The sequence below is a fragment of the Chiloscyllium plagiosum genome, unplaced genomic scaffold (assembly GCF_037043375.1).
Source record: "Chiloscyllium plagiosum isolate Xiang-an unplaced genomic scaffold, Cpla_swu_hap1 HiC_scaffold_9, whole genome shotgun sequence".
NCBI lineage: Eukaryota > Metazoa > Chordata > Chondrichthyes > Orectolobiformes > Hemiscylliidae > Chiloscyllium > Chiloscyllium plagiosum.
Genome location: NW_028270147.1, coordinates 82,697,509 through 82,712,776, shown reverse-complemented (window position 1 = coordinate 82,712,776; position 15,268 = coordinate 82,697,509). Strand labels below are relative to the sequence as shown.

The following is a 15,268-nucleotide window of genomic DNA, read 5'->3' as shown; positions in this document are numbered from 1 at the left end:
TATGAACAAACATCAGCTGTTTTTCCTTTGCTTCAGAGTGGGGTAAATGATTGCCTATGGCAGAATCCTACTCCCAATGTATCATTGAAACGTTGATATTGCAAAGTACGTCCATTATTGGGAAAATGTAAGAGTCTATTATACAGGATGTAAAGCAGAACATTTAGAAACGTATTATATGATGAAGCAGATTCGATATGGCTTCATGGAGGAGAAATCATGCCTGACAAATTTAGTAGAATTCCTAAATTCTACTAAAGGGGAAGCAGCAGATGCAATATACTTGGACTTTCAGAAGGCATTTGATAAGGTACTACATGAGTGCACTCAAAACAATAAGTGTACAGAGGAACCTCAATTATCCGAAGAAAATTTCAAGGTTCCGCAAAAACGTTACATCAAAGAGGTAAGTGTATTCCATTTACCTGTCTGAAGAAGCTGCGAAAACACTGGCAAAAACAAAGAAACACAAGCAGCTCAAGCATCAGCAACTGGATATTTTAAAAGTACGTGTTTTACTGTACTCTTGGCACTTTACCAGGCCGTTCATTTAAAAAAAAGGCCAAGACTGTAAATGCATGCATGAGGTGAGGCTTCCGTTTTTCTATCGTGAGACTCAGTTCCCAGAAACTGATTCTGTAAATAATCTTGTGATTGTAGAAGCTGTTCGGAGCTTTGTTTAATGCTGGGATTTCATGGTAAGGGTTTAGTGCTTCTCATTTTAATCTGTAATTTGCAGACTACAAATATTGGTTTGTTTAAATGGCAGACTTATTAAAACTATAGATTTAAACAAATTCTCTAGTAGAGCACAGCGTTAGATCAGTATAACTTCCCCTGTTAAAGCAAAAATCGATTATCCGAATAATCAATTATCCAAATGAAATAGTGCCCGCCTATCTCGTTCAGATAATCGAGGTTCCTCTGTATACGGTATTAGTAGATTAGCATGGAAAGAAGATTGGCCAACTAATAGAGAATTAAAAACACAAGAATTGGGATAAGGTGGGCATTTTCAGAATGGCAACACTTAACTGGTAGTGTGCCGCAGGGATCAGTGTTGGGACCATAATTGTTTACAATGTATATTAATATTTAGATGATGAAAGTAAATGTTCTGTCGCCAAGTTTGCAAATGATACAAAAATAGGTGGGAAGGCAAGTGGTGAAGATGCAGAGTCTGCAGAAGGTACAGACAGGTAACTGGGTGGACAAAAATTGAGTAGATAGAACATAATGCTGGATGATGTGAATTTATGCACACAGAGTGAATATTATTTAACTGCAAAAAGCTTTGGAATCAAGGGATTTGGGAATCATCATCCATGAATCACAAAAAGCTGACATGCAAGTTCAGTGGATAATATGAAAGACAAATGGAATGGAGTATGAAAGTTGAGAGGTTTTGCTAAAGCTCTCCTGAAGAAGGGCTTATGCCCGAAACGTCGATTCTCCTGTTCCCTGGATGCTGCCTGACCTGCTGCGCTATTCCAGCAACACATTTTCAGCTTTGCTAAAGCTATACAAGGCTCTAGTCAGCCCACAGCTGGAATACTGTGTACAGTTTTGATTCCCTTATCTAAGGAGAGATGTACTGGCATTGGAGGCCATCCAGAGAAGTTTCAATAGGCTGATACCAGGTATGGAGGGATTGTCTTATGAGGAGAGAATGAGTAGGTTGGGCCTGTTCTCGTTGGAATTTAGAAGAATGAGAGGTGATCTTATTGAAACATAAAATAATTTTTCAGCTCCTTGACAGGGTAGATGCAGAGAGGTTGTTTCCCCCTATGAGAGAGGCTTAGATCAGAAGGCCTCACCACAGAATAATGGGTTGCACATTGAAGTCAGAACTGAGGAGGAATTTCTTCTGTCAGAGGGTAGAGAATCTGTGGATTCTTTATTGCAGTTGACCACTGAGGCTGGGTCAGTAAGTATTTTCAAAGATGAGATAGATTTTAATCAGCAAGGGAAGCAAAGATTCTGGGGAAATGGCAGGAAAGTGGAGGTGAAGATTATCAGATCAGCTGTGATCTCAATGAATAGCCGAGCAGTTTCGATGGGCTGAATGGTCTACTTCTGTTCCTACATCTTATGGTCTTGCCGAAAGCTCCTTCAGTAGGGATCACAGTGATAGATGTGAGGGCCGAGGATTTCCTTGAATAAACTTGTGTTATTTTTCTGATATCCATCACAGCTTACCTTCTCATATACCTCATATGTAGATTGCTGTGGCTGGAATCCTGAACGTTACAATTCAAGGATCCCTGATGTCTCAGCTTATCAGCAGGAAGGAGACCATTGCTTACAAGAGATTATCAATGCTTGGCCATTGCAATTTCTTTCAGCTTTGGAATGCCTGACAAGGATGCTCATTTCGCACATGGATATAACTTAAACAAGTCCAACAGCAAAGATTAAACAACAGTACACATTTTACCAGTGGAAGTAAGCATATACTTACAAAAGTGAAAGGTTAGTTACAATTTGTGCCCTGAATAAATTTTTCTTATCCTCAGGCTCCTACTACATCGGAGTGCAGTTCAGACCTCCAGAACTGCTCTGCACTTAGTCTAGTGGCCTAGAAACTCAGGCAATTGTCTTCAGGCGCCATGGACTTACAGAGCACAAGCCTATAGGGAGTGTCCTTCCCAGATACAGGCTCACCCTTAACAGCTAGAACTTCAGCAAACTTTCAGACCATAATGAGGTGGAGTGAATGATCCAGGCATTTCAGGAGTATTATGAGAAGAAACCTATGAAGGCACCTGCTCTTTAATGAAACCACCCTATCTCCCAGAAAGGAAGGGGCATCTGGAGTGATGCATAGATCCTGGATTCCTTTCTTGCCTTACCACTGATGCTCAGTACTCATGGGGAGGGCAGAGAACGATCAGTGCAGATTCACACACTTATCTGCCAGCTAGAGTGCACAGGACCTTGTCCTCTACTGTGGTTGTCAATCTGTCCATTAAGACCATCATGGCAGAGCCTGCACTAGGTCTGGTAATGTTTACGGGCTGCTACAATTTTGATCAAGCTTACTGAATGCCTCCGAGGAGAAAGTGAGGTCTGCAGATGCTGGAGATCAAAGTTGAAACTTTATTGCTGGAACAGCACAGCAGGTCAGGCAGCATCCAGGGAACAGGAGATTCGACGTTTCGGGCACAGGCCCTTCTTCAGGAATGATTCCTGAAGAAGGGCCTGTGCCCGAAACGTCGAATCTCCTGTTCCCTGGATGCTGCCTGACCTGCTGTGCTGTTCCAGCAATAAAGTTTCAACTACTGAATGCCTCCGACAAACTCGTCTGTACATTTGACAAAATCATTAATGGCCATGAACTTTGGACCATCTACTGCTTGGGGTTGAGCAGTTGCCTGGTTTCCAACAGTCCTCTGAGTGCCACAGATATGCAGCGTTTCTTCCACAGATATATAAGCAGTGATATACTCATCGGATTGTGCTCCTGAGAACTGAGGTGGGAATCTCTGAGCTTGTGGAGCTCAGTGGCTTCCTACTCAGTGGAGGAGCTGGAGCCACTAATGCCTATCTAAGACAAGAGGAATTCTGCTGCCCACAAATACCATATTACACTTCAGGAGGTCATCCACAGGGAGGAGGAGCAAGGCTTAGAAGGTCCACATGCTTGTGACAGTTTTGTACATTAGCTCACACGGATCATCATTGAAATTTTGCTGTATTTTATAATCAACTGCAAATTAGTATTTATCATTACTTTCTGAATCAGTGAATTGGGTTTTCTGACTACATATTGGGCAGTCTGCCCTTCACGCTTAAGTAAAATACAGCATGATCAATCTGAGATCACCTCGTCAGTCTACTCCAGCACAGAAGGCACAGGGTGCCAAAATCAGACGCTGCCTGCTCTCTTGTAAAAAAGAATTGACAAGATACTAAGCTAGCTAAGGAAAAAGGACTGTAGTATTTTGTTGTCCGTTCCACATAATATAATCACCCATAAGTGACCTCAGATTGTGGAACATGCCTGCATTGATCTTGGTCTTTGGGACCTTTTCCCGATGAATGCAGAATGCCATTTTGTAACATTATAGCTCCCCCGTGCCTTTGTGTGGCCTATGAGATCTTGGACTGTCTTTGTGAATTGTGGTGCCAGTATAAGGTCATATGCAATTACTTCTTCTTCACAGAGATAATTATATTTAATCTGTAATGACCAGGTTACAATGACAATGGTATGTTGCATGTGTTCAAGTTTTGTATCCCATACAGTTGACTGTCACATGCACTATACACTATACATGATAAGAGATGACTTCAACCTGTAATGAGACAGCCTGATTAATGAAATTGTGCCATGAAGAGTCTTACATTGCTCCCAGTGGAGCTCTTGAGCTCAGACAGACACAGACCTTACTCCACCCATTCCAGGTGTGGATGCAGCCATCTTCCATTCTCAATGCACACTTGTGACTTACATATGTATGCAAGACTATGCAGCTCTCAATACAGTAGGTCACAGGCTCTGCTTGATAATCAAGTGCCCAGCCCTGAACCCCATGTTCCCGTCTTCTTTCCACTCTCTGCTGAACCCAATAATACTGAGCTTCTACACATTCTTGTACTTCTCTGAATTACAACTTCATCTCTCAATATTACCGCAAGCCCTACCTTACAGCTTAGCCATGCCAACAGGTAAGGGTGAGGTTGAGAAGGCAGGATCTTCATAAAGCTTTAAAAGTACTAGTTAATACATGACCAAAATTTATAATGTGGGTGTGTGCAGTATCAACATTTACATTACCACAAGAAATGAAAAACAGAGTCCTGAAGAAACTCAGCAGCAACCTCAACATTTGTGGAGGCGCAGAGTTAATATTTTGAATCCTATGACACTTCTTCAGAACATGGAACTCAATGCTAATTCTGTTTCTCTCTCCAGAGATGCTGCCGAGTCTAAAGTTTTCCAGCATTTTCCATTTTTATTTCAGATTTCCAGCATCCACACTATTTTGCTCTGATTGCATTAATAGAAGGATATGCATTTAATACTTTTACAAACACAAAACAAACTTCACTACGTCTTGTGTACAAAACATAACTTGAGCTCCATCTGGCACAATAATGCTGGAGATCAGAGTCGGCAGTGTGGTGCTGGAAAAGCAGAGCAGGTCAGGTGGCATCCGAGAAGCAGAGGAATCAACGTTTCGAAGGGCATATGCCTGAAACGCCAATTGTCCTACTCCTCCGATGCTGTTTGAACTGCTGTGCTTTTTTGGCACCACACACTTGACAATACTGTTGAGCCAAATATGTGCAAAGTGCCCATTTCAATGACACTTAGGTAATAACTTGATCATTTAAAGTCTATTCCACTAGTTTAATACACACAAAGCCAAAGGAAGTAATAATGGAACACGTTAACTTCACACATGATCTATGGCTAGAAAATTAATTGGCTCAGGTTCTGAGATAGCAATAATAATGAAACTACCTGCTTACCGTCACTACTCTCCCCAATCTGACAGTAACTTCTGGAAGTTATAGATTACAGTTGGAAATCCTTAAGCTGTTGTCAGCAATTCTACGTTTCCCATAAGATGGACTATTGAAGTCCCCACAGACTACAATCAAGTAAAGACCAATGAGCTAACAAAAACTTTTGCACTATTGGTCTCACTGCAAAAATCCTTAAAAGTTACTACTTGTTGAATGAGGTGCACCTGAACTTTTCTCTGCATGTAATTACTAACGATGTTCACTGACACATATAATATGATGTCATATTTGTGGAATGTCAAATTTCTCTATTGTGATAAAAAGTTATTTTATTTTTTCAATTCTTTAAAATGGTTGTTAATGTTACTTTAGTTGCTAACTTAATCCCATGTGTACACACAATCATTCATTTTCCTTTCCATTAAATTTTAACTGAAATGAAAAACATTCAGTGCATTCCATGCCTGGTTTGCTGTCTGTGAGAATACTTCAATATGATTGATTGTTGATTGATCTCTGTTGCTAGATACCTACAGACCCTTTGACTTGGTGGCAAATTCAACATGACATTGAGAAAAGAGAAATCCACTGCAGATAAATTGCTAGATCACTGTTGATAGTTTCCTTTGAGGTCACCGGCAAACACCATCAATTTGCAGCTGACTGCAAAATTCCAGCCATAATAAATATAACTTTTAAATTTGATTTTTAAAGTGAGTTTAGTCAAATACAAAATTAACAGCTACACAAATCCATATTCTGATTCACAAAGATGTAAACGTGAAAACAAAACTGTTCACAATCAGGTTTATTCAGCAATGCTTTAAACAAAATGTGGCTTGTTTTACACATGCTTTGAAACCTTTATTGGAATTATTTATTAGCTGAATTTAAAAATTCTAACTTTCCTAAAATTCTATTTGTCTTAAATAAATTGAATTTAGTTCAGTTTTTGTATCCAGCAAAGTTATTTGATAAGGCTACCAAAATGCCCTGCAACTGATTTCATTTTACAAATATCACACTACAATCATGAAATTGTATGTCTGAAGTCATAAAATACATCTGTAGTTACAGAAAAAAAAGTCAGATTTATTTGTCTAGCCATATTCTATACAGAATATATGGGTACCAACAATGCCATGGAGTTTATTGCAGAACAGACTTAAAACACTTAGGCTTGAAACACTTAACACAAGGCAGATATTCTCTTGAAGTTGTGAGACAAGACAGGTCGGATGATGAAATACTTTGAGTGTCATTTTAAAAAAATGACTCTGGTCACCAGTTATAGTGATAGATTCAAATACAGAGTACACCAAAAGTGCTGCAAAGTGCTTATTTGTTTTTTGTAAAAGATTGAAATTGTTAGTACTCTAATATATTAACATATATCTCACCAAACATGCACAAAATAGAGGAAGCAGGTTTCATTATCCATGTCTTATCTTGTTCATTTTGCAGCTTTTTAAAAAGAAGTCATTAATTCAAAGGAAGGAAGCAATCAATAGATTGAGGCATATTGTTATGGCATAAAAGCCTTGTAGAATTAGGCAAAATATCAGATATGTTCAATGGTAATGTGAAAGTCAAAGTTGTAGTTGTGACATGAGAATTATTTCAAATAATAAATAGAATATTTATATGTATAGAACTTAACCATATTAACAGTTACACTGCTAAAGATTTAAGGTTTGTACATGTTCATATATATGAACTATAGAAAATGAATGAAAACCTCATGAGAAAGACTTGGATAATGAAGTTGCCAATTTGCAATGTGATACTATAAACACAGAGACAAGAATCCATGCACTGTTTTACATATTTGCACTGGTATCTATTTCAGCTCAATAGCATACTAGTTCATACATGTGCATCAATATAGTTAGTACTTCTAAGCAATAAATTGATAAACTATAAACTTTTCTACTGTGCATTAAAGGTGAAAAATATTTACAATGTTAATAACAAACTGAAAATCAATGTATTATTTGGTTAGAGGCAAGCTGACAAAAAGTTCCAATGCTCAGCAGTAAACCAGTAGTGCATCTTACAAAATCTTAGCTCGTACAATTTGTCTCAAGAGTGGAAGATGAGAGTCCTGAAATAGCAAAACAAAAAGAATGCAACAAAGAAACACATTGGTAACAATATGGGATTTGATGTATGTACATGTATTTAAGCATTAATTTTAAAAATCTTGAAGTGTCTATTGTACAGTTTCACAATAACTGGCTGCCATGATACAGACCGACAACAATGCTTTGGTAAATTCAATACACTTTGCTAAAACAAAATGAAACAGATTTTGGAGTTTTCAAACCACTTTAAATTGCTTAACTTTACACCATAAAAGTTTTGTAATTAACACCACTCAATTTTATTTACAATAGATACTACCAAGAATGACATGATCCACAAAGTACAAGCAACCATTTGATATTATATTAACATTTTAGTGAAACAGTTACTCTAATCATGCCAAGAATGGCCTTTTCCTTTGCACTTCATAAAAGTATGCACATGTCTGAACTAGTAAACTACACTATCTAAGAGAACACAATGATTACTTACCAAAAATTCTCCTTCCAAGCATTATCAACAGAAAAATTGTAAACAAAGTGCAATTAGTTGTGAGGGAGGTTTATAGGGAAGGAAAAATGGTTTAAAAAGATGAGCAAAGACAAAGTCAATGGGGTATAGATAGTTGTGGTGATTAAGAGAGAGGAAAGAAGCTAACTCTTTCTGCAACACGTTACAATCAAACTGCACTCCAAAAGGAAAATTTCAAAAACAATTCTTTGACAAAATTCCATCTTTTGCTACAGTAAATGCTCATAACGTCAGGAAAAACTGCATGCAGCAAAAGCTATTATAAAGAATGTAAATTAAATTAAAATTGCAGTAGTGCAATGCAAGCAGCTATTCAGACCTTTAGGGAAATTTCCAAGTAAAGGCATTCATACCTGATTCCCAACAGCCTGCTTCTTGCAAAACTGGCTAGTCCTTTGTTGGGCACTAAAGAAAAAACATGCAAGTTCCAGAGGATGAATATCTAGCAAGATACATAAATCCTTTAGAAAAGAAGTATTAATTAATTCATGATTCTGTTTGAATTTTTCAGTACGCCATACATATAAAGTAGAAAGCCAACAGAGAAAAGGTGAACAACTGTAAAAATGATCAAGGTTGAATCACAAGTAAAGAACAAATTGTCATGGCTTGCTAATAAAATAAATTGTGCTGAGGCATACATCTTTATATGTATCAGTTGCAACCCTTTGGGAGGAATAATACTAGCATGAAGTGCAGAAAATTCAGGTTTGATTATAATTCAAAAGGAAAAATGATTGGTTCTTGACTGAACAGATAGCGGAAGAGAATAGAGAAGGCAATAGTCTAGTGGTATAATAGCTGGACTGTGAACTTAGAGACCAAGCTAATGATCTGAGGACCAGAGTTCAAATCATGCCACGGCAGGTGGTGGAACTTGAATTCAATAAAGATTTGGTTAAGAGTCTAATGATGACCATGAATTGATGGTCAGAAAAACAAATGTGGTTCACTAATGTCCTTTACGGAAGGAAACTGCCATTCTTACCTGGTCCCGCCTACATGTGACTCCAGACCCACAGCAATGTGGTTGACTCTTAACTGCCCTCTGGAATAGGCAATTAAATGTTGGCCAAACTGGCAACATGCTCATCTCATGAATAAATTTGAAAAACCAGACTTTGACTGGTGTAAAGCATAACAAAAGAGAACTGGTCTGAAACACAGACTCAAAATATAAACCAAAGAATTGAACAAAGCTAGAAAAGCTGATTGGCTCTTTATATAGAGCCTTTTCATTCATTCTTGGAAAAACACAGCATAACAAAACTACCTTTTACTATCACAAACACAAAGAATGCTGCAGAAACTCAGCAGGTCTGGCAGCATCTGTAGAGAGAGAAACAGAGTTAACATTTCAAGGACGTCATAACGTATGTTTATAACGTTAACATATGACTTCTTCAGGGGTTGGAAAGGTATTAGGAAAAAGCTCCGTTTGCTGACATCAAGAAGCAACAACAGTATATTCTAGGGAGATGATTGCACATGTATCAGTGAATGAGTTTTATTGAAACGTATCTACATGCACATCTTTGTCGCTTGCAGTGATGGGAAGAGAGAGACGGAGAGAGTGAGCAATCAGCCAGGGTGGGGGTAGAAAGAGATCAGGTGGGGGAGGGTAAGAGAGAGATCAGACAGAGCATGTTCTGATCTCTACCCTGTGCAAATCCAATCATCACTGTCCATTCTCTCTGTCTCTTTCTCTCCCTTTCGACCCCGATCATTCTCTTGACTCCAGTCCATTTGATTCCCATTTCAAGCCCGCACCTTTTCTGTGCACATGCACAGTGTGGGCTCTTACTCATGACACAGTGACGTACGGTGTTGAGAGTGTGGCGCTGGAAAAGCACAACAGATCAGGCAGCATCTGAGCAGCAGGAGAATCGACATTTCGGGCACAAGCCCTTCATCAGGATTTAGGCTTGTGGGCCAGGGGGTGCTGAGAGATAAATGGGAGGAGGGTGAGGTGGGGGTAAAGTAGCTGAGAATGCAATAGGCAGATGAAGGTGGGGAGAAGGTGATAGGTTGGAGAGGAGGGTGGAGCGGATAAATGGGAAAGGCGATGCACAGGTCAAGAGGGCAGTGCAGAGTTGGAGGCTTAGGATTGGGATAATGTGGGGAGGGGAAATGAGGAAACTGGTGAAATCCACATTAATATCGTGTAGTTGCAGGGTCCTAAGGTAGAAGACGAAGCATTCTTCCTCCAGGCGCGGGTGATTAGGGTTTGGCGATGGAGGAGGCCTACGACCTGCATGTCCTTGGTGGAGTGAGAGGGGGAGTTGAAATATTCAGCAACGGGCGGTGGGGTTGGTTGATGAAGGTGTCCCAGAGTTGTTCTCTGAAACGATTCGCAAGTTGGTGTCCTGTCTGCCCAATATAGAGGAGACCACGTTGGGTGCAACAGATACAATATGGAGAAGTACAGGTGAATTTCTGTTGGATGTGGAAGGATCCTTTGGGGTCTTGGACAAAGCTGAGGGGGGAGTTGCGGGGTGTGGGCTGGTGGGGGGACATGGATATGACAAAGACGTCTCTCTAGAAAGATGATAGGGATGGGGAGGAAAATATATCTGGAGTGATGGGGTCTGTTTGTAGGTGCCGGAAGTGGCAGAGGATGATGCAATGTATACGGAGGTTGGTGGGTGGAAGGTGAGGACCTGGGGGGGTGGGGGGGTTGTTCTGTCCTTGTTGCTTCTGCCCGTAACATCGATTCTCCTGTTCCTCGGATGCTGCTCAACCTGCATGGTTTTTCTAGGATCACACTCTCGACTCTGATCTGCAGTCCTCACTTTCTCCATAGTGACATACCGTGCCTGGATCTATGCATTTGTGTGTTGCTGTATGAGCACATTAGGTGCAGTCACCCCAAAGTGGCAGTGTCACCAAACAATGCTGTTGGTTTTATTTTATACTTTTGACTGAGGCACAGGAAGAGCAAAGGTGCAGATTGTATAGAGGCCCTATGCAAAAAACAAAGGGGTGGCTCATTGTGGAGAAAGACAAAATGAGATGCAAAAGGATGTAAACTGAGGTGAGAAAGGGAGTTCTGAAGAAGAATCATATAAACTTAAAACATTAACTCTGTTTCTCAGTCTGCAGATACTGTCAGACTTGTTTAATTTATCCAGCATTCTATGTTTGTTTCCATTTGTTTCAGATTTTCAGCATCCACGATATTGCACTTTCATAACTTTAATTAGAACTAGGACTTTAATTGTTCTTGTACAGAATTTCTACATTTTGAGCACTTGAATTAATCAATTCAAAGTAATCTAAGCCATGTACATTCTGAGTTTTAATTAAATATCCTATCGCAGTGAACTTGAAGAGCTAGCTTCATTATTTTATCATAATTGGTCTTATGTTCTAAAGAGATCTGAAAGTCTAATTTAAAGCTTTCCTAACTTACAATGCAATGGATATTACTGAAAAGTAAAATACAATTTAGCTTATCCATTAAATTCATCAGTCAAATGTATGAACTACACTCACATCATCAGGAAGGGCAGCACTGTGGTTCAGTGCACAAGGGATGCCGGTTTGATTCCACACTCGAGCAACTGTCTGTGTAGAGTTTACACATTATATCCATGTCTGTGTGGGTTTCCTCCTATAGTGCCAAGATGTGCAGGTTAGGTGGATTAGCCATAGGAAATGCAGGATTAAAGGGATAGGTTGGTGTTGGTGGTGGTGGGGCAAATGTGGGCGCGCTCTGGCTGGATATTCTTCGAATATTGGTGTGGACTCGATGGGCTGAATGGCCCATTTATGATTCATCTCCTGACATATTTTCTCCACAAACCTATCAGCAAAACCTAATCGCTCCTAAAAGCAACCACCCTCCTGAGAAAAATCTTCTTTCTGGCTATTCTTAGCTTTCTTTTAATTTAAAACCACAATTTTAGTCTTCTGGCGCTCCATGAAAAACAGCTCTACATTATCCTCATCTCTGTCACTCAGTAGCTTATATATTTATCCAAGACCTTCTCTCAGTTGTTTCCTCTGAAGGCAAAAGAACCAAAGTTTTTCAATTTTTTTTCTTATAACTCAACTTTGTAGCTAATCTCTGTACTGCTTTACAAGCTTAAATTGTTGCTGAATACCACAAGGATGAAATAAAATGGAAAGCTGACCAGAGATAAGATTTTTTTAAACTTTCAATTGGTCAAAAAATTAAATTGATGGTGTATGTTAAGGATTTGGGTAACATTATAAACGAATAAGGAAAGTGTGATTTGTGATTAATACATACATTTCAAGATGTGGGGGGAATCTACAATTATGGAGTCAAGGTTTGGTGGCAAACGTGTGAGTAAATGCCACTTTCACTCTGGGACAGATCAGCTTTTCTTGTGCAATCACTTGATTCTCAGCTCATTCCATATGTATGTATAAGCAGCTTAGTAGATCTTATAGTGACAGCAAGCAGGAAAAATTTGGCCCATGGGTCGAAGATCCTGGTAGCACACTGAAAGGGCACTCAGAGAGACACTTACTCCCTGCAAGCGAGGAGTGTCACTCTGGCCCTCAGAATAAATATTCGGGCCCAAGCACCCCTTCCCTTGTCTGGACGTCTCAGACAGACCTTCACCTTTGGCCAGACAACCCTTCAGCTTTGGCCAAATTCCTTGGCCCATGCCCATTGCCCTCCAGACTCCCTTCTTTTGTTATCCTGCATTCAACTTCTATAACTGCCATCTGATGTCAATCATGACATGGCATAGATGAACTATCCCCAAAACGGACAAAGCAGCAACTACTTATTCCAAAGTCCAGCAAGCACAGTACCTTACCTGCTAGGTGCCTCTGATGTGCAGTTGTGAATTGGAAGGCAGATACCTCTTGCTTGCTGAGAACTCAGCTGAGAAGGGTAATTTAATTCTGTCAAGCTGGCCTTCCCACAGTATGCATGAAATGCAAACGGGCATCTTGACACTTACTGTCAGAAAGCTCAACCCTCTTTCAAGTTCCAAGAAATTAATTGCAAACTTTCATGCCGTTGATGGGAACCTGATTTTGGCTTCTCATACAATTAAATTCTGCCACTATTTCTGCTCCCAGACAAAATCCTGCTCTATGATATATCCCATATTGATATTTACATGGTGTGAGCATACAATAATTTAGTTATGAAAATTACAAACACCCTTACTTAATTTGTAAATTGAGTTCTTCATTAAAAGACTAATGGGATACCTACTTTGCAAACCCGATGAAATCTTCATGGTTAGTGTTGATATAAGACAACTGGATATCAATCAGTAAAACAACCTAAAAAAGGCAAGGACAAAACTTTCAAAGCTGTAATCTTCAATGATGCCATCTCCCTCAGTTCTCTAGCTATCTAAAAAGTGAAAACTCTGCCACTGCTTCCGTCAAGTACGATTCACCTTTTAGCTAAGAATATTATTAAACATCAGTGTAATTGTTTCAGTTAAGACATCTAACTATGAATGTAGGATGAAACTGGTAGAGATTGCTGGGCATAATGATGAGAGGTTAATACTTTCATACTCACTGAATTGAAAATCTCAAAATGTAGGAAGAGGTCAATCAGCTTGTCCTGTCTGTACTGTGTTATGATCTCTGATGATATTACTGGACAAGTCAGATCTCAGAAACCTGGTTTGATACATCATATGATTTTCTTTTGCTTACTTAGTTAACAGTAGTCACTGAAAAATGTTCACCCAAGGTTGCAGATTGAACTTAACAATAGAATATAAGCTTACTTTACATAAAATAAGTAAATCAAACAAACCAAACTGTTAGATTGTTAGAATCATCTCAAAACACACCACAAAATAAAATTTCAACCTTTCCTGACACTATCCATTGAAGTGACTCAAGTCCTGAGAAACTACACACCTCTTAACTCTTCAGGGTTGTATTTCATTGTCTCCTGATAGTTTCCCAGTCCTGAACCATGGAGACAATTTGATAAATCCTTTGCATATCTGACATGAATTTTTTGCAGAGTTTGAACCATTCTTTTGGTTTGGAAATTTCACAAACTGCACTTCCTTGCTCAGGGGATTTGTTATTTAAATTGCCCTGAATCATTTTTTCTAGGAGAGAAACGAAGCTTGTTTCCATACTCAGCACTGGTGCCTTCTGAACCAAATTGTTTTTTAAAAATGCTCATCTTAGATTCTTTTGAACTTAAAACGAAACTAATGGCCTTCTTTTCTTACTTTACTTGCATTAAATTCAACAATAAAACTTAGCTCCATTAACACCATAGAGGTCAGCAGTCACTTGCTTCATGATGAATATTACATTAATCACTGTGCCAGAAGGACTTTCTGACCCTTTTTTATATATAAAGGAGAACCCCCATAGGAGTAAATAACACCCACCTGCCTTTGTTTACAAATCCAAATTCCAAGAATGATATGAATATATATAAATTATATACAGAGTGTTATCAGAGTCTCCTCTGTTCCAAAGGAAACAACCCACCCTATCCAATCTGTCTTCACAGCTAAAAATATTAATTCTTAGCAATATCCTTTCAATTTCCTCTGCACAAATCTTGTATAATTGCATCCTTCTTGTTTTGTGGCAAATATAACTACACAGAGTAAGCTAACTCCTAAGTACCACGCCTTGATCACAAGAGAAATGTATCCTAGATGCCTTCATTATTTTATCTACCCACCCTGACATTAGCAGGGTTTTAAAAATGTACTTACCATGATCCCTATGTTCCCTAACACTTTACAGAATCCTATAATTGTGAATTTCCTTTGCTTGTGGCAGCTCCAAAAATGTGCTACCTCACATTTTTCTAGATCGAACAACCAGATTTCTGCCCAATAACCCATCCATTGATATCTCCATGCAGTCTACAGTGTTCTTCCTCATTCTTAACCATCAACAGATTTTTATTGCTTATGTACACTACTTAATCATATTTCCTGCACTTCAACAATTGTACAACCCTACCAGGTGTAAGGGTAAAACAGGGAAGGGGGTTCAACCATGGCTAACAAGGGAAATCAGGGATAGTGTTAAAACCAAAGAGGAGGCATATAACTTGGACAGAAAAAGCAGTAAACCAGAGGACTGGGAGAAATTTTAAATTCAATAGAGGAGGACAACGGGTTTAATTTGGAAGGGGATAACAGAATATGAAAGTAAGCTTGCGGCAAACATAAAAACTGACTGCAAA

General features: G+C 39.1%; 1 protein-coding gene across 2 annotated transcripts in view; it reads right to left on the bottom strand.

Annotated features, from left to right (window-relative positions):
- Positions 1–15,268, bottom strand: part of LOC122554598 (dynamin-3-like) — a 215,331-nt gene that overhangs the window by 99,473 nt on the left and 100,590 nt on the right. For both annotated transcript variants that reach the window (XM_043699882.2, XM_043699891.2), the window contains exons 12-14: positions 13,295–13,365; positions 8,445–8,496; positions 7,550–7,579 (exon numbers count right to left, since the gene is read on the bottom strand). In XM_043699882.2, the coding sequence (XP_043555817.1) occupies positions 7,550–7,579; positions 8,445–8,496; positions 13,295–13,365 (153 nt within the window). The remainder of the gene's footprint in view (positions 1–7,549; positions 7,580–8,444; positions 8,497–13,294; positions 13,366–15,268) is intronic.